This window comes from Dioscorea cayenensis, chromosome 14 (genome assembly GCF_009730915.1).
Source record: "Dioscorea cayenensis subsp. rotundata cultivar TDr96_F1 chromosome 14, TDr96_F1_v2_PseudoChromosome.rev07_lg8_w22 25.fasta, whole genome shotgun sequence".
Taxonomy (NCBI): Eukaryota; Viridiplantae; Streptophyta; class Magnoliopsida; order Dioscoreales; family Dioscoreaceae; genus Dioscorea; species Dioscorea cayenensis.
In genome coordinates this window covers 16,997,263-17,021,345 of record NC_052484.1, presented here as the reverse complement: position 1 = coordinate 17,021,345, position 24,083 = coordinate 16,997,263, and the positions used below count along the sequence as shown (strand labels likewise).

General features: G+C 35.0%; 1 protein-coding gene across 1 annotated transcript; it reads left to right on the top strand.

The window, feature by feature from the left end:
• Positions 1–1,593: 1,593 nt before the first annotated feature.
• On the top strand, positions 1,594–23,515 carry LOC120276199 (transcription initiation factor TFIID subunit 1-like). The gene is given in 26 exon segments (XM_039282924.1): positions 1,594–1,811; positions 1,910–2,137; positions 2,982–3,047; positions 3,654–3,760; positions 4,788–4,850; positions 4,984–5,026; positions 6,244–6,489; positions 7,241–7,347; positions 8,050–8,221; positions 8,788–8,818; positions 8,880–9,809; positions 11,453–11,655; positions 11,896–12,133; positions 12,755–13,091; positions 14,946–15,155; positions 15,298–15,390; positions 15,898–16,104; positions 17,079–17,285; positions 17,955–18,432; positions 19,545–19,620; positions 19,655–19,724; positions 19,852–19,974; positions 21,073–21,141; positions 21,230–21,247; positions 21,249–22,205; positions 23,034–23,515. Coding segments are annotated over 24 exon segments (5,379 nt in total). The 5' UTR covers positions 1,594–1,811; positions 1,910–2,137; positions 2,982–3,001; the 3' UTR covers positions 23,382–23,515.
• The last annotated feature ends 568 nt before the right edge of the window (positions 23,516–24,083 follow it).

Sequence of the window (24,083 nt, the reverse complement as noted above, 5' to 3'; positions counted from 1 at the left end):
ACTAATAAATATTTGACAAAGAACAATAACAAAATCTAAGATTCACATAGATTAATATAATCACTGCTAAGTAGATTGGTAAAGATAAAAAAAGAAACTTGTAACAAATGCTACAACTTTTCAATTAGCATGCTCTATACCCTGGTTATCCTCCTAACAAAATGATTGAGGCCGCATACTAATAAATATTTGACAAAGAACAATAACAAAATCTAAAATTCAAATAGATTAATATAAAGGTAATAAAAGAACTCATGCACATGATCACTACTCAGTAGATTGGTAAAGATAATAAAAGAAACTTGTAACAAATGCTACAAATTCTCAATTAGCATGCTCTATAACCTGGGAAGCACGGACACGGCAAAAACCGCCAACGACGACGTACCGGTGTCGTGGTGCCGGTGTCCGACACGGATACGGTCGGTCGGACACCGTATCGGACACACTTTAATATGATTGGACACCTCTCGACACGCCTGGACACGGCCGAGCTAGATTTTTGGTGGCGAAGCTTCGCCTAATCTTGGGTTGCAGAGGTTCGGGTCGAGATCTTCGCCGGCATGAGGCTCGTAGGAGGATGAAACGGAGGTGATGAGAGGTGGAGCGCTGGAGAGAAGAAGAGGGGTGCTGCGCATGATGAGAGAGGCGGCAGCTGAGAGGGTTCGAGGGAGGGGCTTTGTGAGGCTCTGCGTGCGGAGGTGATGAGGGTTTTGGGAGAGGTGGAGGAGAGCTCGCGCGGAGGTGACGAGGGTTGGAGAGAAGAAGAGGCGTGGTGGCTGCGAGGGTTCCATGCTTTCAAGATCTAGGGTTTCTCGATAAACATCAATCCTGGCCGTTGATTTATTTATTACTTTTTTTCTTTTTTTAAAAATTTTTTTGTTTAGCTCATATCAGCTGTAATAATCGAATCTCAGCGTATTAATAAATTTAAATATTTCATGAATTTTTATAAAAAATTTGTTATCATTCTAAAATTACTCCTAATTTATATCTTTAAATTTTTCTCATATTTAATTAAAAAAAATTAAACAAAATATTAAAATAGTTTTAAAAAAATAATAATAAAATCGCTCTTAATATTAAACAAAAGTTGGTCGATAAAAAGCATGTAGTTTATTATGTATAAGAAAGTGAATAATACAGATAGATCTAAATTTTGTTTAAACTCAATGATAATGGATCTCAATTATAGATATTTAAATCCCGTATCATAATGTGATGATGATTGTCGTTTTTATAAAAAAAATTAATTAATTTTAAATAGAACCTTTTTTAAAGAGATATATACAAAAAAATTTAAAGATATACATAACATTAAATTTTGTTGATGAATGTCCCAGCAATAGCAAAATTTAATAAAAATATACTAGTAACTAGAAGAATGATCAGAGATATACATTAAAAAAATTAATAAAATAAAATTTATAAGTTATAACATTGGAGTGTTTTTAATTTAATATTTCAAAATATAAATAAATAAAGGGGAAAAAACAAAGGGTTTTTTTAAGAATTAAAGGGTTTTTATGTCATTATTTCCTAAAATATTAGGCGCGGCAAGTAATTTATTTTTTTTTCCAGGGGGCGGCAAGCAAAAACCTCAAATCGGGGGTCTTGAGGCGTCTCCCCACTCCCTTCTCTCTCTCTCTCTCTCTCTCTCTCTCTTATCTTCATCGTCTCTCTTCCCGTGATTTCTCCACGAAGAACCATCGGCGGCCAAAGATCAACGCGCGGTTGAAAGCACAACCGTCACCATGGCGTCTCATTAGCACTACTGCTCCAAATTCGCTCCGTCAAAGAATCAAGATTAGGTCTTGGAACCCCTTCATGATTTTTCACTTTGTTTGGTTAATTGATTTGGGATTTTTTGGGTTTTTTTTTGAATTGGTTGATTGATATGGGATTTTAGGGATTTTGAGGTTAGGGTTGGGAGAGTAGCACGTTCGGATTTGTTGAAGATTTGTGTTGGGTTGGCGCAAACAGTGATGAAAACCCAGTGAAAAAATAGGAGAAAATCAAAGGAAACATTAGAGAGAAAGGAATTCCCGAGAGATTCTTATTGAAGACAGAGGAGAGGAAGAAGCGCAAGTTGGGAGTTGAAGTTCAAGAATATTAATTGAATTTCATCAAAGCAGAGGTCTTCTTGGTGGATTTATTTCTTAAAATTTTTCATTTTTAATTTATGTTAGTTTGATTTGTATTTAAACATCTACTTGAAACGGGCATTAGGGTTCTTACTTCTTGGCCAACAGAATTTTTTGGAAATTTATGATTTCTTGCCACTCGGCTCCAATCAACTCGATTTTGAGTGTTGTTAGTTGCTTAAAATGTACAGTGTGCAAATTTTTTTTTGTACCTATATTGAATCGTTGCATCAATTTAGGTGCGAGAGGATGAGTCCGGTGATTGCTACTGTTAAAAGGCTCTAACTTGCTGTAATTTTAATATTAAGGTTTAATGGTCACCTGCGAGGTGGTGGGATGAAAATAAAATGCACGGGGGTTGTGATTTTATGCTTTTCATTTTATAGTTGAAAAGCTAAATGGGTCGGAGGGGTTTGTTATTCATTCTTTCATTATTGAATTTAAAGGATAATTGGCAGCATTGTTAAGATAAGAGATAGAGTGAAGCCTATTTTCATGTTATTTACTTTTTCCTTTTTTGGAGTATTGAGTAAGCTTGTAGTGTCATATTTGTTGTCTTTCCTGAGACTTTTTGTTTTTCTCTGAGCTACTGTTATTGATGTTATTCGCTGTTTCTCGCATCACTATGGAGTAGAAAACATTATTTGAAGTTAAACCATTTGCAAATTTTTCCTTGTGGAGATCTGAATCATACTTGCTCATGAAACTAAATTGAAAACATAACTTAAATAGGTAGGCATAAACTTTGTACTGGATGCGCTTTCTTGGATAAATAGGAGCATGAAATTTTGATTAACTGAGTTAATAAGTGGGGCATAAACATTTTTTGTCGTCCAGGGCCACTTCCTCCTGGTGGCATGGAGGAAGCTTCAAGTGCTGCATCATCAGATGGGCGTGATGAAGGTTGGTTTCTCACTTCATATAGTTTATCTAGCGCATTAGATTTCTGAAAAGTTAAGTTGTTTTTATATATATATATTTTTGGGAAATTTAAGCTTTGAAAATTATGTCCTTTCAATAACCCAACATTTATATCTTGCTACCTTAAAATCTGAAACCATCATTGTTCCACAGTGGATTCTTCTTATGAATTCTTGTGATACTCTTTTTGGAAACTTCACCAGTGAAATTCTTTCCCTTCTCGTCAGGGGGTTTCTGCATAATAAATCTAATACATTATATTCCAGATTATCAAAATGTGCATAAGATAGTAAATGTCTGAATAAGAAGGTAACAATTGCTTTATAACAAATTAGTGAAATGACTATTATGGGCTAGCTTTAATGTTGATAGACTTGGGTGTTCTCCTTCTAGAGTTGAGTTTGGTTTCTAAGTTTGGTTTTCATGAATTGCTATAACACTTTCCTATCTCCCCTGATGTAGATATTATCATCAGCCAATTGCATTTGATTCAACAGCATAATAATCATGTGAACATTATGTTCTTTTTGTACTTATCTTAATCTTGTACCATTAAGAATATTGCCTATTGAACTTGTGACTTGGCAGAATACGAGGAAGATTATGATGAGGCTGGTGGTGGAAATCGACTTTTAGGGTTTATGTTTGGCAATGTTGATTGCTCTGGTGGTCTTGATGTTGACTACCTTGATGAGGTAGCCTCTTTCCCTTTATGATATATTTTTTTTCTCAGATTTCAGTTTATAATTCTAAGCCCTCTATTTTGCATTCTTCACTGTTTTGATTTGCGTATGCACAGAATTTATCTTAAATAAACTTTTGGTTGTCAGCTTCATTTGCAATAAAATTATTGAACTATTCTTTCATATGATGAGAAGTCTTGTAATATTCATTGGATGAGTATAGAAAAAAGTTCAAAATAGTGAATAATTCTATGGTTATGAGGGAGTTATTCATAATAGGGCAAAAGTGCACAAAGCTATTTTTTTTTTTTTAAAAAAAAGATAATAAAAGGGGTTGTCGCCATTTTTCTGGGATTTTCTTCTGTTTATGAACAGGTTTTTTTTTCCCAGAGAAACACAGGAAAAGGCCTAAATAATTGTTGCCCTTCTTGTGTACATTCTTATCCATAACAATTCGATATAGAATTCATTCTAGAATACATTCAAATGATGCATAATATAATTACTATGCTCTTGCAATTGATGGGAGCTATTGGCTGTAAATTGGGCATGCTAGTCAGCTTATATTCTGGGAGACTGCTTAATGTGTATGTGATGTGTGATGTTGTAGAGTTTGTAGACCCAATCATGTGCTTGGTTAGGGGTCTTTTTTAAGATTTCTTGATACTAGGATGTTCTTTCTTCTTCTAGTCTTGTGTATTTATTAGTGCTTGTGCCTTATTTGCATTCATTTTATGTACATCTGATAGTTTCTAGTTCCTACACTTTTTTCTGCTGGTTGTTTTTCCCTTAATTATTTCCTTATTATTCTATTTAACTAATTTGGTAGTTTTATTTTTTTACTGTTTGTTGTGTAGCTCTATATCTTATCTTTGATCGACTGACGAGCTATATGTATTTCATAACAATATCTCTTGGTCAGATGGAGTAACTATTGTGTTCTTGTATGGCTTCATGTTTGAGATTACTATTACCTCAGAGTTAGGGTTTAAGAAGTCTTTTCTTCATTCCTACAAAATTTTTTATTTTTGTTTCTCAGGATGCAAAGGAGCATCTTGCTGCTTTGGCTGACAAGCTGGGCCCTTCTCTTACGGATATTGATGTATGAGTATCTTGATTACATTTCCTTTTTTGTCTTTAAACCTATGCCCTTGATCATTATCAACCTTGTTTGAGAGATGTAGAAGCAATTGTCTTGCATATTCTAATGTGCCTCTTTGGTCTCTTAATTGTAGTTGACAAAGTCATCTCCAGCACCAACAGACATTTCTGAACAAGGTGTGGCCTGTCTACTGAATTTACCATTCATCTTGAGAGTTGGATGTTAATTGTATTTGTGCACATGATTAAAAAAAAAATTGAGTGACAGCTTATCATATTCATACACTACTGCTTAATGAAGCACAAATATTTGGCTAAGTTGTTGCTTCTAGTTCATTCTTGTGGTTATTGATATTCCAATACTGTTACTTCCACACAATTCTTCTTCTGGTTAAGCTGTTTTGATATTCTTATAATTTTTCTGGTTTGTTTGATGCATGTTACACTTGGGAAACTATTTAATAAATTACCAATTACCGTCCTTGTTTATCTGCAATTCAAAGGCTTAATTGGTACTCGTTATATAATTTGTCAAGTGTTCATAGGCCTCTATCAGTCAACCATATGTTATCCATAAGTTGCCATTTTGTCCATCTCAAAATGTGCATATTTGCTCTGTTTCTATTTTATCAGTTTTGCTGTTGTCATTCATATGAATTAAAGACAAACTTGAACGTGCATCAAGACATAATTTGGCAAATAGAAGTGTGGAGTTTTAGGCCATTTCTGTATATTCTTAAATATAGCATTTGTTTTTCTTCCACGAGTAATTTGCCATCAATTCTTAGAGCTTTTTGAACTATCTTGTGTCGTCTCCAATATTCTTTTTTTGCCTTTTCAAGTTTCATCTCATTCTACCTCTTTATTTTATTTAGTTCTGATGATTAAAAAAAATTTTAGTTTGTGAAGTTTATATGTTACCTGCTGATTATTGTCCAAAACAAATTTTGAGAGTCTTGTCATTACCCAATTTAGCAGAGCTGGATCTTATATGACTTTATTGTGCATCTCTCTAGTTCATCTTATTATTTGCTCACTGAGATCATCAGATATTTGGAAATAGGTTAAGGAGATGGTTTCTCGCCCTCATTTTCTTTATTTTTTTATTTGGCTTTTCTTTCTAAGTGATTTATTTTTATTTTGGTTCACTATGGTTGTCATTTTTCTTATTTGTCATTAGTTTATTGCTGTGTTCTCTTAGCTCAGAGATGCCCTTGTTCTTTGACACAAATACATGCATGCAGCATCACCTATGTATACTGTGATCTGTTCTTGTACTGTGTACCTCAATTACTTGTTTATATGCAATTCTCTATACTGTTACTTTGTTGGGCAGACTACTTGAAAATAATTTTTTTGGTTTAAATCTCACTGGTTCTAATACATCCCCTTAGATTATGATGAGAAGGCTGAAGATGCTGTTGACTATGAAGACATTGATGAACAGTATGATGGCCCAGAAACACAATCCGCTACTGAAGAAGATCACTTGCTGCCAAAGGGGAACTACTTTTTGTCAGATACTACTGTAGCTATTTTGAATCAAAAGGATTCAGTGTTTGATGAGGAAAACTATGATGAGGATGAGGAACTTGTCAAGGAAGATGCCGTAGCTGGATATGTTGAACCTTCATCTGCAGGTTATATAAAGTACTTTTATTTCTATTTCTCATCTTTTAATCAGTCTATTTATATTATATATTCACAAGATCTCTTATACCTGCAGCTTTCATTTACTTTGGCATTGTTCTGAATCGTGTAAGGTATTGTCAATGTTTTTGGAGGATCTTTAGGGAAGAAAAAAGGAACAGATCCTGTAGAATACTTAATCAGTTTAATATTATGTTGAACTCAGACTGTTTCCAGATGTGTTTAGTTTGAAACCAAACTATTTTATCATCAGTTTAGTAAATTTTTTCTTAAACAGAATCTTAATGTGTTACTGGTTTTCTGTAATGGATTAACATCCATGGTGTAGTCGGTAGCTTGCTTAACCCTCAGTAACATATTGAGGGCATGAGATTTTGGGTTAATAATATTTGCGGCATAGTCTTCATCCCCAGCATAGTTTCTAGTTTGCTAACTTGTCAGTAGTAATTGACCTACTGATGGTGTCAGTTCTTGGGTTAACATATTCAGATAAAGCCTTCAGAAATCTGAGCTTTGAAGGCTTTCTTCTGAAGATGAAAACAACAGTAAACTGCAATTATCATTATTTTTACTCGTTTTGCTTACATGGTTAATTTGGTTATTTTACTCAGAATAAATCATTGCAATTATTTTAAACAGTTATTAAATTATAAAAATGCTATGTTGCCTCAACATCTTATTCTTTACAGTAGCTATTTGACTTAGTGTTGTTTATGTGGGACCATTTTGCATTATTTTCAGGCCCTCAGGAGGATTTAGTCCCTGTGAAAGGTGTGGCTCCTGATGACATTGCACCTACTGAGTCCGCAGATGCTGAACATATGTCCTTTGAGTTGGAAGATTTTCAGGTAATTTACTTGCTTTATTTGGAGAATACATTTTTTTCTTTAGATAGTGTGTACCATTTTCTGTCAGGTTGACTCCATGGGGTTAAAATTTGCCATTTAGTGGAATCTTGCAATTCTGTGCGAAATCATCAAAATCTGTGAGATCTGTTGAGATTAATTTGTTACAAGTGACTGCTACTTATATATTTATTTTTCTACTCCATGACCATGGTAGAATATATTTTTATCTTCAGGAATTATGTGCTTAAATGAGAGGGGTTCTTGAAGCTCACTCATCAGTAAATACCCTAAAAAAAGATATTCAAGGGTACAATAAATTATTCTCTTGAATAACAGATGATTTATGTCTACTATGATCTTGTACTAGCATTATGGTCTCTGACTGTTGTATTTACTGTAATAAAATTTAATTATCAAACTTCTGTTTTGATATGACCCACATAAAAAAGAATTTATATTGCCCATTTTTTACATTATTTGGCATTTATGTTAGGTCATTAACTATGTAGAGTAGTCTAGACTCCCAATTCTATATTTTCTTGTTACGAGAAATATATATATATATATATGTTTATTCGTTGCCTAATTTTTTTTTCTTTGATGGTTGAACTAATGAGTTCTAAGCTGATTTCTGAAGTTTTATTATGTGACCATGCAAACTATTTGTATGCATGGTCCCACTTATTGTCATTGATATGATAGGTACATTCTGTCTCTGCGCAAGACCAGGCTGATTCAAGACGTGAGATTTCGCTTCCTGTGTTGTGTGTAGAGGATGGAATGTCGATTTTGAGGTTCTCTGAGATTTTTGGTGTTCATGAGCCCTTGAAAAGAGCTGAGAAGAAGGAACATCGCAGACATTTTTTGAGTAGAGGTCTGTGATATTGTCAACTTTCTTATGCTATAGCAGATCCTTATACTGCTTGTCTATTCCAATTATGTTCGTATGGGTCATGACAATGCATAGGCATTGAACTTGAGGCTCCCCACTAATTTGAGTGCTAATGATGACAGAGCTGTAAATTTTAGTGCTTTCTAATGATTTATGTGGTTATGAGACTAATTACATAAGGACTTAAGTGCAGCTTTTTTTGGGATAATATAGAGCACTTCCATCATATAAGTTGTCTCAATATTTGTGCTCAAGAATCTGATATCTTTGTTTTAGTTTTTTTCATTTTTTGCGTAGTTTTGCAAAACTGATTATCTCAAGTAGACCTTATTCTCTATCCTCCTATGACTTATTTGTTGCATCCAGTATTGTGTGTGCTTCTGTATTCTATTAGACATGATTTTCTGTAATGGATATCAAATCAGTACCTGCTAGTTTAAGTTTGTTAATTTTTATTTGAAGGATTCCTCTCCTGTTCCACTTAGCAGATAATGGCTTTCTTTTATTTTGTATGCTTGGAAATTTCATGGTCTCTGATTTTGTTACAGAGCGGGTCAAGAAGATGGATTTTGGTGACTTGTTTGAAGAAGATGAGGAAGCTTTTCTGAGAGCTAGCATCAAGCGATATACTTGCTACCAGGAATCTTAGATCAGCTTTAGTTGATGGTGATGGTGATGTTGAAGAGGCAGCGTCAGATGCTGATAAGGATACAACAGACTTGTGCATATGTGCTCAACCAATGAAAGACCTCACTAGCACTGAAACAACTACAGTGCAATTGTCTTCCTTCTGTCCTAACTTTTATCCTCTTGATCAGGATGACTGGGAAGATAGAATACTTTGGGGGAATTCACCCCCTTCTGCTAGTGCAGCAAGCTGTGTGATATCTGAGCATGAGGATGAACCTAATGATGCTGACCTAGGTGAATCTGATCGATATAATGTTCAGCTGGTTGAGAAGGACGATGGTATAGCTAATGATCCTGTTTTAGTGGATTCATTTGGCTCTTTAAACCCGTCACCAGCAACCTATCTTCGACCTTCTGAAGGAAGTTATCAACCTCAATTAGTGAGATTAGAATCTTCTTTTAAGAAGACTCAATTAAGGACAGAAGATGGGAGTGCGGAATGTCCTAATCAAAATGTCTTGGAGCGTTTTGACCGGCTCTCATTGATGAACAAGGACTTTTTGGAAGGCTCCTGGTTGGACCAAGTTATCTGGGACCCAGAGGAATCTATTCCAAAACCAAAGCTTATTCTTGATCTTCAGGATGACCAAATGCTGTTTGAAGTTTTAGACAATAAGCACAGTGAGCATCTTCTTTCTCATGCAGGTGCCATGTTAATCACTCGTCCTTCAAAAACTTCAACAGGAGACTGCATTGATCTTCATAGCCAGGGAATGGCGTCTGTTGGTCGATTTAATATCTCTAATGACAAATACTATTCAAACCGTAAGACTTCTCAACAAGCAAAATCGCACAATAAAAAGCGTGTCTCACACGGAATCAAGGTCATGCATTCAGTACCTGCTTTGAAACTTCAAACCATGAAGCCCAAGTTGAGCAAGTAAGCCCACCAGTTTCTTTTTTCTTGTTTTGTTATTTCTATGGCATGTGGTAAAGTGTCTATCTGGTTAAGCCATATTGATTTTATTCGATTTCACAACTGCTCCTACGACTGGTACAAGTTCATTTTTGAAATAGTTATAAAATGTTCTAGTTGAAAAATATATGATTTCATTCAATTTCACAATAAAAAGTCACGTATATGACCTTTTCATTCATTAATGAAATTTCAAGTCATATTAAACAAAATGAAAAAGAAAACCACACTATCTCCACAAACCAAAATATTCTTCATGTGAATAGGAATATTAAAAATCTAATTCAAGAAATATTAACTCAAATTTATATGTTCATCACCTAATTATATTTTAGCATACTGTATTTTATAAATATGAAATATTTCAGATACAATTTGAATGAATCATTATAAGTTTGAGTTTATTTGGATTGAATTTGAACTTAGAATCTGGTTTGTGTTCAGCTGATTAAGAATAACAAAGTGAACTTGTATTGTTTACAAACTTCAAACTAATTTGAGAACCCTGTTCGTTCTTCCTTCCTAAGTCTTTGTTGTTATTACATCTGATTGCCTCCTATTCTCATTTCTGCGGCTTGCCTACCCCATACACTATCTCCACTTTGATGTACCAACGTTGTCTAATTTGATGGATCATATGCTCCAAAGCCATTTCGAGTACCCTATATTATTTTTTCATTCTTTCTCTCCGGTTGACTGATCCCTACATCAGCTATCTCCACTTGACTAATTACCCCTTCATCACACTATCAACGACATTATGTTTGCCTTCATCCTGTGTACTATGACTCCAACTGAAAACCCTTATCCCCTCCATCCTTTGGATGCATTGCTTGTTCCACACAGACAAACCTCAATGCACACCTTTAATATATTTCTATTTGTTGAAAGGTGTAGAGGTAGTAAAGTAGATGGTGAGTGGTAGCAAGATAGAAAGTGAGAAATATGGTGAGTGTGAGTTTAACTAGGTTACTTCTGAGTTTATAGTGATATAGAATTTAAGGTTTTGAAGTTGGAGCCATAACTTGGATAGTGCAATTCTGATTTAATGTGAAGACACATGAGAGATGGAAAAAAGTGTTCCTTGTATTGGAGTCATGATGTATCTTAGTTTAAGAGTGATGGTAAATACGGATGGTTGATGAGGTATCCGAGTATGGACTTGTCATGATGGCTGCTGGAATGTCATATAGTAGTCTGATGTTGCGGTGGGAGCAAAAACTTCTGATTGGTTGAAGTGAAGAATCTAATGGAAGTTACATTAATCCCAAGGCACATCTTAAACAATGAAAATTAGGGTATACTTTATAGATATTATATTGAACTCCGACAAGAGTGCAATCACTTGTATATACATAGTAAACAAATTCATGGGTACATGCTATACTTGTTTTATTAATAATACTTGCTAGCACTGCTTTGAATTTTCTGCTTCTGGTGCACAAAACTTTAGTTGTTACCTGTTTGTGGGATGAGAATAGTCTATTTCTTGACATGGTTCCATGCTTTTTCTTATTCACTGTTTTATTATATTATTCTGCATCACTTTCCGATTCTCCTTATGAAATTGACCAGAATTTTTTCTATTATCTTCCAATTTCTCGCAGTAAGGAAATTGCCAATTTTCATAGGCCGAAGGCACGTTGGTATCCTCATGAAAATTCAGCTTTTGCGAAGTCACATCGAACACTAGGTTCCCATGGAACAATGAAGATCATATTGCTAAGTTTGGGAGGGAAAGGAATTAAACTTCATGTTGAAGCAGGCGAAACTCTGTCATCTGTTAAGTCAAAAGCTTCCAAAAAATTAGGTCAGCTGTTTCCCTTGATGTAACTTTTTCTTTTTTATGATTAAGCTTCTGTGCGTGAGTTTTGTTGTTCCTTTTCTGTTGGCTTTGTTATTTGAATTAGCTTACATTGGAGTTGCACATATTCTCATTAATTAAGGATGCTATTTGTCCATATGTTTAATTGTTGTTGGTACTAATTCCACATGGCAGTATTATTTGCATGTTGAAAGAGTGACAAATACTCCTATGCTTCTGGTGCAGAATTCCGATCAACTGAGAAGGTGAAAATAATATATTCTGGAAAGGAACTTGAGGATGACAAGTCTCTAGCCACACAAAATGTGCAGCCTAATTCTGTACTTCATGTTGTGCGGACAAAGATTCATCTATGGCCTAAGGCTCAAAAGTTACCGGGTGAAAATAAGCCTTTGCGACCTCCTGGGGCATTTAAGAAAAAGTCTGATCTTTCTGTTAAAGATGGACATGTCTTCCTAATGGAGTAAGTGCCGCAAATGTTCTTGAAATTAAAAAATTATAATCAATCATTTATCATCAAACTAGAATTCTTGCTAACTCAAATGATTTTTAGCTGTTTGGTTCGTGATTATTTCCTTTGTCTGATGCGTCGGTTCATCGTTAAGATGTTTTCTCCTAATGTCTTTTATCTTTTTATGCTTTTTTGCTATCATGACATGGACAACAATCTGAGGGCATTCCTAATTTGTGACATTGTGGTATTCCATTAGCAGGAGCCTTATTATGTAATTATGGAAAGATCAGTTAGCTTCTTGAATCTGCGTTAACTGCTTCAGGCATGGACTGGGAAATACTTGTTTTTCATTGTTGATAACTCGATTTATTCTCTGAAGTTCATTTCCTATTCCTGACCACTGCCTTTTCCACTTTAAATCAATTCTCTTCTTTCTTGTGTTTGATGTCTTTACTTCTAGAGACAATAACTTCATGCATGCATCGTAATTTGAATGTTGTTGATCATCCACTCTCCATGTGGATCAGTGGAATATGCTGTAAATTGCTGAAAAGTATTGATGGCTGGGATGCTTCTTTCCATATTGTGACATATTTCATGATTTCTAGTAATTATAAATTTGATGCGTAGGTATTGTGAGGAGAGACCTTTACTTTTAGGAAATGCTGGTATGGGAGCTAGACTCTGCACTTATTATCAAAAGTTTGCATCTGGTGATCAGACCTTGTCAAGTTTGCGAAACGGTAACCATGGCATGGGCAGTTTGCTCACCCTTGACCCAGCTGACAAATCTCCTTTTCTCGGAGATATTGGTCCTGGTTGCAGTCAGTCATGTATTGAAACAAATATGTATCGTGCACCTGTGTTCCAGCACAAGTTATCATCTACAGACTATATTCTGGTTCGTTCAGCAAAAGGAACACTTTCTCTTCGACGGATAGACAAATCATATGTTGTTGGACAACAAGTAAGTGTCACCCTAGCATGGCATTAAAGATATTATATCTTTAACCTTTTTCTTACAGATATAATAATTTTTTATTCAATTTTCTTTTATGCGTGGCATTTTTTTTATTATAATGTTATGCTCCTAAATATTTCTGCCAGTTTGCCTGCTACATCTCTTTTTCCAGTTTCTTGATTTGTTGAATCCTAAAAACTTTGATGATTTAATGTAAGTGAAACCACCAAGGTGAAAAGTGGGTGGCTTCCGTAGGCTCTGGAGTGTTGGTTTCACCAAAGTAACTTCTTTGTTTTGACTTCAAAATTTAGTACAAGTTGGGCTTAGTCAAATTCAATTGAATAGACGGAAGTTCCATTTTAGAGCAAATTCAAACACTCTGTATAATCAACTCCTAAATAAATGGTACCCCTGAAAAGTTGAAAGTTATGTATATATCCTTGTAAATAATGTATTTGCGTGTATACCATTCACATATCCACCAAAAAAAAAAAAGGAAGAAGAAGAAAGAAAGAGATTTGCATGGTATGCATTCAATAGTGAAATCATCAAGCTCATCTAATCCAATCCCAATTGCTGAAGGTGGTTCACAAGATCATCAACACTCGTCTCTTGTGAAATCTCCCATTTAGTCCATTCGCTAATGAAAGCATAGAAGAGCTTCAACAACAGCTAAGATAATCATAGATGGATTCTTTAGGTATTTCAGTTTTAGATACCACAAAACCATTTTTACTAATGCTTATTATGCAAAAGTTGAGGTTTGTGGAGTGTACCCAATTATATTTTTGACTGGATTTATATGCAAATACAACTTTTTGTTAAGTAGATATGCAATTTTTACCAAATATTTTTTTATAAATTTAAATTTTTGATGAAATTATAGGCAAATACAGTGGTGATCACATTTCAGTTTTGTACATCATTTCGTCATTCAAATTACAAAAAGTGATTGAAGTGTCACTTATATTTTATACCTCATTGATTTACCAAACAGTAAAAATCACACCTCTAAGTAAAATTGGGCGTTTCGCGGAAGTGTGACTTCATCCCTTCCACCACTTCACTAATGTGAATCAAACAATCCCTTGTATTCCGGACAATAGATAATTTGGATGCTTTTTGTCTCATGTCAGCTGTATTGGCTGTTCTGAACTCATCCTTGAGTTGAGCTTATCAAATTGCTGCTGACTAGATTTGCATTGAAATATGTAAATTCCACCAATACCTTCGAAATCTCTCCTATTATCATTTGCCTAATAGTCCGTGCTTTCAATATCTCTGTTATTTGAATCCTTGAAGGACAGTTTCTCATTCTTGAGCTAGTGCTTTAGAACTCAACACAAACTGTGATACTTAAGAATGTTGTTTCCAGCTGTCGTGAATCATATACAACAGAACTAGATGTTTTTAAAGTTTGCGGTTTATATGTGAGGTGTCTTCTTAGAATTACACCTAAATCTCAATCCATCCCCCAAATCAGTAGAAAGTGTACAGAAGAAAAATTGTTTTTGAAGGCATTGCTTCTGAGGCAAGGGGTTAGTAATTGATGTGACCTTGGAAACCCTATTGTAAAGATATTTGAATTATCTGAATATAAAGTTTGTGCTTTGGAGTTTCCAAGACACCATATTGAAGTGAATATACTTTAAGCTAACTTATTTAAACCAATATATGCATGTGTTGTAGTTGTGGCCTATTTTTTCCCTGATAATGTTATTTTTGCTGAAATGATATGCTAATGTTGAATTTTTTCACTTTAAGGTTAGAAGCGATGTGAAAATGTGCAAGGTGTTATTGCTGTTATTTTGATTATATTTTACATTAGGGCAATAACCTCACCATCATTATTCTGTCTAGGAACCTCATATGGAAGTTCTTTCTCCTGGGACAAAAAATGTTCAGACATATCTTGTCAATAGGATGCTTGCCCACGTCTACCGTGAGTTCCGGGCCAAAGAGAAGCCTGGTTCCATTCCTTACATTCGAGCAGATGAGTTGGCTATGCAATTTCCTGGTCTGACTGATGCTTTTGTAAGAAAGCGATTGAAACAGTGTGCAGATTTTAAGGTTAGCAGTGTTGTTAGCCATCCTTGAATTACCTGCTAAGTGGTGTCTTTTTTTGTTTTAGTTTACTTTTGACTTATTGTATTTTATAGATTTTTATATTCATTGTTTTTATTTAAGGCATACTGACTTGTGAATTCTCTAGAGAGGTGCAAATGGCCATTTGTTATGGGTGAAGAGAAGGGATTTTCGTATTCCATCGGAAGAGGAATTGAGGAGAATGATGACTCCAGAGAGTGTAAGTTTCCAATTTGTTGCCATTGAAACATCATGTATAATGTTGGGTACTGCATTTGTTGTTTCTGATACATCTAGTGCCTCTCGAGATGATTTCTCCTCCCTCGGATTAGTAGGCTTAATCTTGTGTGACAATGCAAGAATGTAAGATGTGATTTTACTAACTGATTTGTTGTTGTTGTTGTTGTTGTTGTTGTTGTTGTTGTTGTTTTTTTCAAATAAATTCTGTGGTAGTTGTCCATTTGTTTCATTTAACTCGATTGGAAGGTGCTTTCAATAATTTCAATTTATCATAATGGCATGTTATGTCTCAATTGAAGCATTGAAAAGATTGGTAGGCTTCAGGAGAAAGATATATATTTATTTCCATTTTCCTTAAGTTTTTATTGCATAAATGTTTTTGAGATTTTCCAATGGTGTATGTCTCTCTTGAAGGTATTTATCTATCGTCTGATTGTGGCTACTTATTTTTTTATTTGAAAATGTGTTTTGTTTATTTTGTTATCAGGTTTGTTCTTATGAGAGTATGCAAGTGGGGCTTTACCGGCTCAAACACTTGGGTATCAGTAGGCTTACTCACCCTGTTGGACTTTCCTCTGCAATGAACCAGCTTCCTGATGAAGCCATTGCCCTGGCTGCTGCATCACACATTGAGAGGGAGCTGCTGATCACTTCATGGAATCTTAGTAGCAATTTTGTTGCTTGCACAAATCAAGTATTCCTCTAACAACTAAATATAATATTAGAAGAATGAATTGCAGAGTTTTTGTTCTTCTCAAATTGGTGGTATAGGTTTTGCTACAAGTAACAACTGTGAAAGGTTATTGCTTTAATGATGAAAACCAATTGGCGAGCCCTAAAAAATTCAGATTGTGTTTGTCTACTTTCTTGCTCTTTTCAAAGGATAAATGGTTTTTTCATTAATAAAGCATATTCTGTGAAAACCTGAGTTTTTTTTATTGTTTTTGTTTTTCTTTCTTACTTAGTAGAAAGTGGATATTTCATAAAAATTCCTCTTATGAGAGTGTTGGGCTATGGGTCTTTTTGGTTACCAATATAGTGGAACGTTTTTAGACTCTAAGACACTAAACTGAAGAAAGATGGATGACTTTTGAAATTAAATGAAGATAAATATTCATAAAGGTCAATCACACCATACTTATCAGAGCATTTCGAGTATTTTAGTACAGTATTTATAGTTTGAATTATTTGCCTCGATGTTTTGTAAGAAAAGATTATCTTCAATGTACAAGCTGTTAGTCCAAACATAGATAAACCAAGCATAGATATATTTTTTCAGCATGTAGCTGTCTTTAATTGCTCTATCAACAACAACCAATCTCATCTTCAATGTAGCTGCCTCAAATTGAAACTTATACTGGAAATGGTTCAATAAAAAGAATTTTAGGCATTGTATAGTCTGTGGATGCATAGGCACACAATTGATATTCCTTCATTTTGTTATTCTTTAATTGCTATATAATGGCTCTGCTAGTGTGGTTTATTTATAATGGAATTTCTCAATGTCATGTGCTTGACTTCGGTGGTCCTGACTTAATTGTCTGATCTGCCTGGTGTTTGTAACTGATTTTTTTCATTTTCCTTATTGAAATCTTTTACCTATTCTTATTGCTTTTACAACCTATTTCTTAATGCTGTTGCAATGGCTGCTTTTCCCCCTTCTTGCAGGATCGAGAAAATCTCGAACGCTTGGAGATAACTGGTGTTGGTGATCCGTCTGGTCGTGGTTTGGGATTTAGTTATGTCCGTGTGTCTCCCAAGGCACCAATTTCAGGTGCAATGGTGAAAAAGAAAGCTGCTGCTGCACGAGGAGGTTCAACAGTTACTGGAACTGATGCTGACCTCCGCAGATTAAGCATGGATGCTGCACGGGAGGTAGCTATGCATTTTTAGATTTCTATTTATACATTTCTTAATTTTCAAATGCCTTTTGATGAAATAATTTTGTTTGTATCCGAATGAGGAGATGGGACAAAGCTGGTGGTAGTTATCATTTACTGACGGAGATATTCTGTTTTGTCAGATTCACATTTTGTATTCACTTTTTGTATCGTGTAATCTGTATGCTTTTCATTAGCTGTCAAGTGTTCTATGTGGGCGACTTGATTGGGAAAGAAATCAAAAATCACATCCTGAAGTCTTGAATCTGTCCTTGACAGATGGGACCTAGTAATTATTCGATAAGTTTATTTGAAAAATCTTGCAGATCCTATTGCCAGGATTTTGTATCTCCGTCATTGTAAGCTCTATACTGAAAGTTCACTTAAGTTGTAAAATGGAATCATCAAAGTGTAATTATAGGCAACTCATTTTGAGGATTGCTATGAGTTTTTATGCTTTGAAGAGTCTGAAATATGAATTAATCAAGTAATTACAATTTTAATTCCTTTCTTAAATTTTAAATGCTGGAAAAAAGATTAATGATAAAGTATCATGTAGAATTATCCTTTTCAGTATTCTTTGACTTTTAATATATATATATATATATATATTTATATAGTTATCAAGTGTAATACAAATGATCTGCCATGTTTCCTTTCACAGGTTCTCGTAAAGTTCAAAGTGCCAGAAGAACAGATTGAAAAGTTGACTAGGTGGCACCGGATAGCCATGGTACGCAAACTTTCAAGTGAGCAAACTGCATCGGGGGTTAAGGTTGATGCAATGGCGCTCAGTAAATTTGCACGTGGCCAGCGAATGTCATTTCTTCAGCTTCAGCAGCAAGCTAGAGAGAAATGCCAAGAAATATGGGATCGACAAGTTCAAAGTCTTACTGCTGCTGATGGTGAGGATAACGATAGTGATTCTGAAGCAAACAGTGATCTAGATTCATTTGCTGGCGATCTAGAAAATTTGCTTGATGCTGAAGAATTTGAGGAGGAAGTGCATGCATATTCTAAAGGAGATAAACCAGATGGTGTTAGGGGGCTTAAAATGAGGAGATGCCCTTCTCAGGCTCAAACAGAAGAGGAAATTGAAGATGATGAATTGGAAGCTGCAGTTATGCGCAAATTGCTTGATGGTATGAACTATTAGTCTTCTCTTTAAATTATGCACTTTTTTTGAATAAAATGTATTTGACTAGATTTTTCCCAGATAGATTGAAAATTTTGCTTACTTCTTCTATTAAATTAATACTGAAGTTTGGTAACAAGCATTTGTATCTTTAGGAGTATATATGACCCAGGTGATCATTGTCCTTAGCTGATGCATGTTTTGAGGGTTCATTTGAAGCTACATGGACAAGTGTTTGGCACATTATATATTCTGTTTAAACTGTTCTGTTTTTGTGCATGGGTGTTCCTAGTCTAGGGTCAATCAGACTGTGCCAATTGATTTTGTTGGAACTTGCATATTGTAAAGATGATCTCATCCTCATGTGTTCCATGTGGTAACTCAAGAGAGATGGTTTTTTGAATAGGGGCATCTGGATTAATGTATATTTAGTTTGCTATTCTGCTTATTTTTGAGTGGCAGATAACTTGTTGTATCGTTCACTTTTAGATGCTTTTGAAATTTATCATACCCTATGGAATGGCAATGTTTCTGTGTACAGCTCAAGTTCCCTCCTTACATCATTTCCATGCAGTTTTTACCTTTATAATGTATATTTTGCTTTTATATTTTTGTTCCTCCTTCATTGCATTTTTTTCCTTAAATCAATTTTGGATATGATATTTGAATAAAATTCTGAGGTTAGATAATACATCCGAATCATGCATTCGGAGCTCATATCTGAGACTGAGAGTATGGTAAAAATTTTATACTGCAATTTGGTCAATCTTTTGAAGTAATCAAATGGACTGTGTATCTAGAATATGGATGCATGCAGTGATCTGGTGGTGGTTTGTAGAATACATCCCAGTATCATATGCCTATTGTATTCCTTGGTCTGCCATCTTTGCTATTCATTGTGACATGTAACCAGACTAGGGTATGAGCGTTGGGAGTAGATGTCAATATGTTCTTCTTTAACAAAAGAAAGAGATATGACTTGGGAACAAAGGCTAGGCTAACTCAACTCTCTTGATTATTATCATTTCCCTAGAACAAATAGTTGATTGTATTAGTGATAAAAAATGACTTCATTATTGTCCTTCCAAGATCATGATTCGCTTTATGATTTGATTGCAGATGATGATGCTGAGATAAAGAAGAAGAAGCCCACCACCACCATATTCCATAATTCTCACCAAGGGAGTGGAGGATGCTGACTCTACTAAGAAAGGCAATAATGTTGCTAGGCAAATGATGAATGCACTCCACCTTGATGCCCCCAACTCCAAAGAAATTACAATGCATGATTTTTATGAGGTATTCTTGGTGTTTTGTTTTCAATGAAAAAAAGGAAAACAGATGTTTAGTGATAAGAGATATGCCTAGAGCTGAAATATGACTTGAGAGAACAAATGCTGAACTCTGAACTTTTGCTTAAATGTAGGGTGATAGGTTTCTTTCCGAGAGTAATGCATCTGTGAAAGTCAAAAGCAAGAAGGCTTATGAGAAGAATGACGATATATTCTTAACGAAGAAGAAAAGTGCATCAGCTAAAGATGGGCTTAAGGTACCTTAACCCTGTGTCTGTTTCCTTGTATGAATTGAATGGTGCAGTTACCTTTATCTTTGCAACCAATTGTGCAGTTTTTTTCCATTGCTGTCTAGAGGCATTAGTGATTTTGATTTTTACTATATTCAATATTTGTAAGCTGTTGTTAGAAGAAGGAAATATAAGATATTTCATATCAGAATTCTCCATTCAGAATTTTCCATTCTAATGGCTGAAAGTACACCAGCAGGTTTGCAATTAATTACATATAATATGTAATTGAAATTGCATGCAACTCAATATATATATCAAGTTCTTTTCCCTTGTAATTGTTTTTGGAACAGTTGCAGAAATTACAAATTTTGAATTGTTTTGATGTTAGTTGATAAGCTTATGCTATTTGAATAAATTTATTAATATTAATATGAGGTTAGCAATATGCCAGGATGGATACTTCTGAAATTGATAAAATAACACCATTTGTCCATGATTTTAATTTAGCACATAGTAAAAAATTTGGTATAATGATTAAAAGCTTATCTAATAAGATAATATTCCTATATGTTGATAAAAGATTGTATGCATTAATTGAAATAATATTTTTTTCATTTGACAAATAACCTTATGACTAATATTTTGGTTATTTGAATGCATACAGTATAAAATTCTAAAATTGATATGCTAGTATTTAAGAAAATATCTTAAATATCATGAGATAAAACTATGCTATTTGTAGCAAGAATTATTGGTTATCGACGTGCCATAGAATGTAGAGGTGCTTCTGGTTAAACAGATTTAGTCCTGGGATAGGGTTCACCATTCGTTGCTGTATTAATATTCAAAGAAAAAGTATGGGCAGCTATTCTCATTAACTGTCATACAGAAACTGCATTTTAGTCACTTCATAGAAGCCTGTGAATAAGAAATAACACATTCAATGGTGCCAATTTCAGTCTCAGATGTTGTATTAACATGTATGCGTACTTTGAAGAACTGCTTTTTATGCCGAGGGTCTCATTAGACAGTATGTGATTTAGGATATTGCCTCGGATTACTCCATAGATTTCTAATGAAGTTACTAAGTGGCTTAATTTTGTCTGCCTTCTTTCGATGTAGGTTTTCAAGGAAAAGAAACCAACTGACAAACCTGTAAGAGAGAGTTTTGTCTGTGGAGCTTGTGGACAGGTATGTCCTATTCTGCTCTTCAAGTCTATTGGTCTCTCCAGAATGGTTTGGTTTCTCTTCTCATGACAGAAAGCGTTTGATTGTTCAGCTTGGACACATGAGGACCAAATAAAAACTGCCCAAGGTACGGAGAAGATGTGGAAACTTCTGAACTGGAAGGTGTCTCGGGTAGACATAATCGTTCCGACTCTGCAGCTCAAGTTCAACTCAAGACTGCTGGTATGAAGTTAGCATCCAAGGGGACTTTCAAAATAAGCCAGGCAGAAGCAGCTCAAAATGTTGAGCGGACAGGATCTAAATCTCAAGCAAAAACCCCGTCCCTCAAGTTCAAATGTGGCCAACCTGAGAAATCATATGATAAGAATTTGTCTGAAACTCAGACTTCGGATAGGCAGAATTTTGCTGATGCAGAAGTGGAGCCTAAACCATCTGGAAAGATTAATAAAATCAAATTCTCAAATAAATTGAAGTCAGATGACACTCAGCATGAACTACAGAAATCATCTTCCTTAATAATACGTCTGCCTGAGAAAGACCAATCTCACAAAAGAATTGTTATCAAGCAGTCAAAAGGATCGACTAGTGCTGAGCACAGCAAGCAGTCTGTCGACTCTGGGTTTGATCGTGAGTCCAGGAAGATGAAGAAAATAGCTGAGCTATCAAGTTTTGATGGACAAAGACAACAAGGAAACCAGTGGGCTGTCAAGCAGGAGACTCTGCGTGACAGAAGAATGTGGGATGATGAACATAAAAAAGGAAAGAGAGTGAGGATTGAGGAAGAGAGAAGTGGGTGGATGCTTGACAAGAGCAGAAGTGTGCAAGAACAACAAAGATTTTCTGATAGAAGATATGCGGGAGCTATCCAGGAGGAACTGCAAAAGGCAAAAAAGAAAAAAAAGAAAAAGAAAAAGCATGATTTTAGGGATGAATATTTGCTGGATCATAGGTCATACAGAAATGACAGAAGGTTACCTGAAAGGGACCGAGCAGCAAAGCGACGGGCTATTGTTGATCTGGAAAAATCAGAATATGCTTCATCAACGAAACGACGGCGAGGAGGAGAGGTACACTTCTTCTACTTAATGTATATGTATATTAAGATGTATGCTTTGTTTTTAAATTATTTGATGACCTGTTTCCATATGTTATCTAATGATAAACACTACCTGAAAGTTCAAAAGGAAGCACTGGTGGTATGCTGAAATGAATAATGTTTTTGCCATTTTTTACCACACTCTTGCTTCCATTCAAGATTTTCATTTTTCACATACTTCTTCCTGTGTCATACATACTTCATTAGGAGAATAGTCAGAAATCTCTGGCAGTGACTTAAATACTTTCACGGAAATTTTTACGAGCAAAGAATTGGAAATTGTGCAAAACAAGGCGTCTGCTCAACTGCCAAATTGTTTTTTTTGGGGTTTGTTGTTTGAACATAAACTACAGACTTCCTCAATTGAGGCTCGAGAGAATATTGTGTTTGATTCTATGATTGTATCAAGTTAGATGATGATCGTTGAGAAACAAGGTGCCTATGGTGTAGGGTATTGTCTTTCCACAAGCTCATTATCATCAATTTAGCAACAAGAAACCTGGCTTAAGTTATATGAATCCATCTTCTAGAATATTCCTATACTTTGTGTGATCGTTCACGGTTACAATTAAACCTGTTCTATGTTTGTTGCTAATAAAACCTTGTATGGATGCCTGACCTTGTGTATTTACCTGGTTTTCCTGGCATGCAAAGTTATATAATGCCATTCTTCTTCATGTTTAGAGTAACACTGTTGTTATGGCTTGTGAATTCTCTCTTTCATTCTATTGCCTTCTTCCCATTTAAGGAAAAGTGTATAAGACTTAAAATGTTAATGAATGAATTGCTATTTTTGCAGGTTATTTTGTCCAACATATTGCAGAGTATAATAGATAGTTTGAAAGAGAACATGGAGGTCTCATATTTGTTCATTAAACCTGTGACAAAGAAAGAAGCACCCGACTACTTCAACATCATCAAACGGCCAATGGATCTCTCCAGCATCAGAGATAAGGTCCGAAACTTGGAGTACAAGAACCGAGAGGATTTCAGGCATGATGTTTGGCAGATCACTTATAATGCGCACAGGTACAATGACGGTCGGAACCCTTCCATTCCACCACTTGCTGATCAGCTTCTTGAGCTCTGTGATTACCATTTGGAACAGAGGCACAGGGAATTGAGTGATGCTGAAGGTGGAATCTGAGAAGAATTGTACAAATATTTTCAAATCTATTGAGTTAATCTAAATGAATTTTTGCTGTAATTAGTTGTAGAAATATTAGTGATAGGCATCTTCCAAAATCTGTAAAGGCCTTTATTAAAAGCTGATTTAATTTATGTGTTTCCTTTGCACGGCAATTTTTTTTTAATGGTGACATCTGACAGAACTGAAGATTATTTCGAATCTATGACATGCAAAATAAACTACCACCCCAGCATTTGCCCACGATGCTTAACGGAAAAAATTAAAAATCAGCGAGACGGACATAAAGAATGAACAACTTGCACCAGACCAGTGGCGGCTTTTTAACCTTGCAAATATAAAAAATTTATCCTTTCGAAAAACCCAACCAAAATGGTTCATAGCATTAACTCCAATGCAAGTTTAAATCCCATTGATAATATATTCTAACTTGCAACACGAATCCCAAGTCTCCAAGTGAGCACGAACTAGATATTCAATTCCCAGCTTGTATACATGCCTATTAACATATTCAATTCCCGGCCTGTGTACATACCTAATAACGCTGCCTCATAACACTTGTTGCATTTGTAAAAAAAAAAACCAAAGAAAGAGAAAAAGAACAAGTAAAAACCCATAGGAAAGATAGGAATTACTCAACACCTACAACAAAGGGAAGAGTAAAGATTGAAATTACTCAAACAAGGACGTGACACAAAAAAG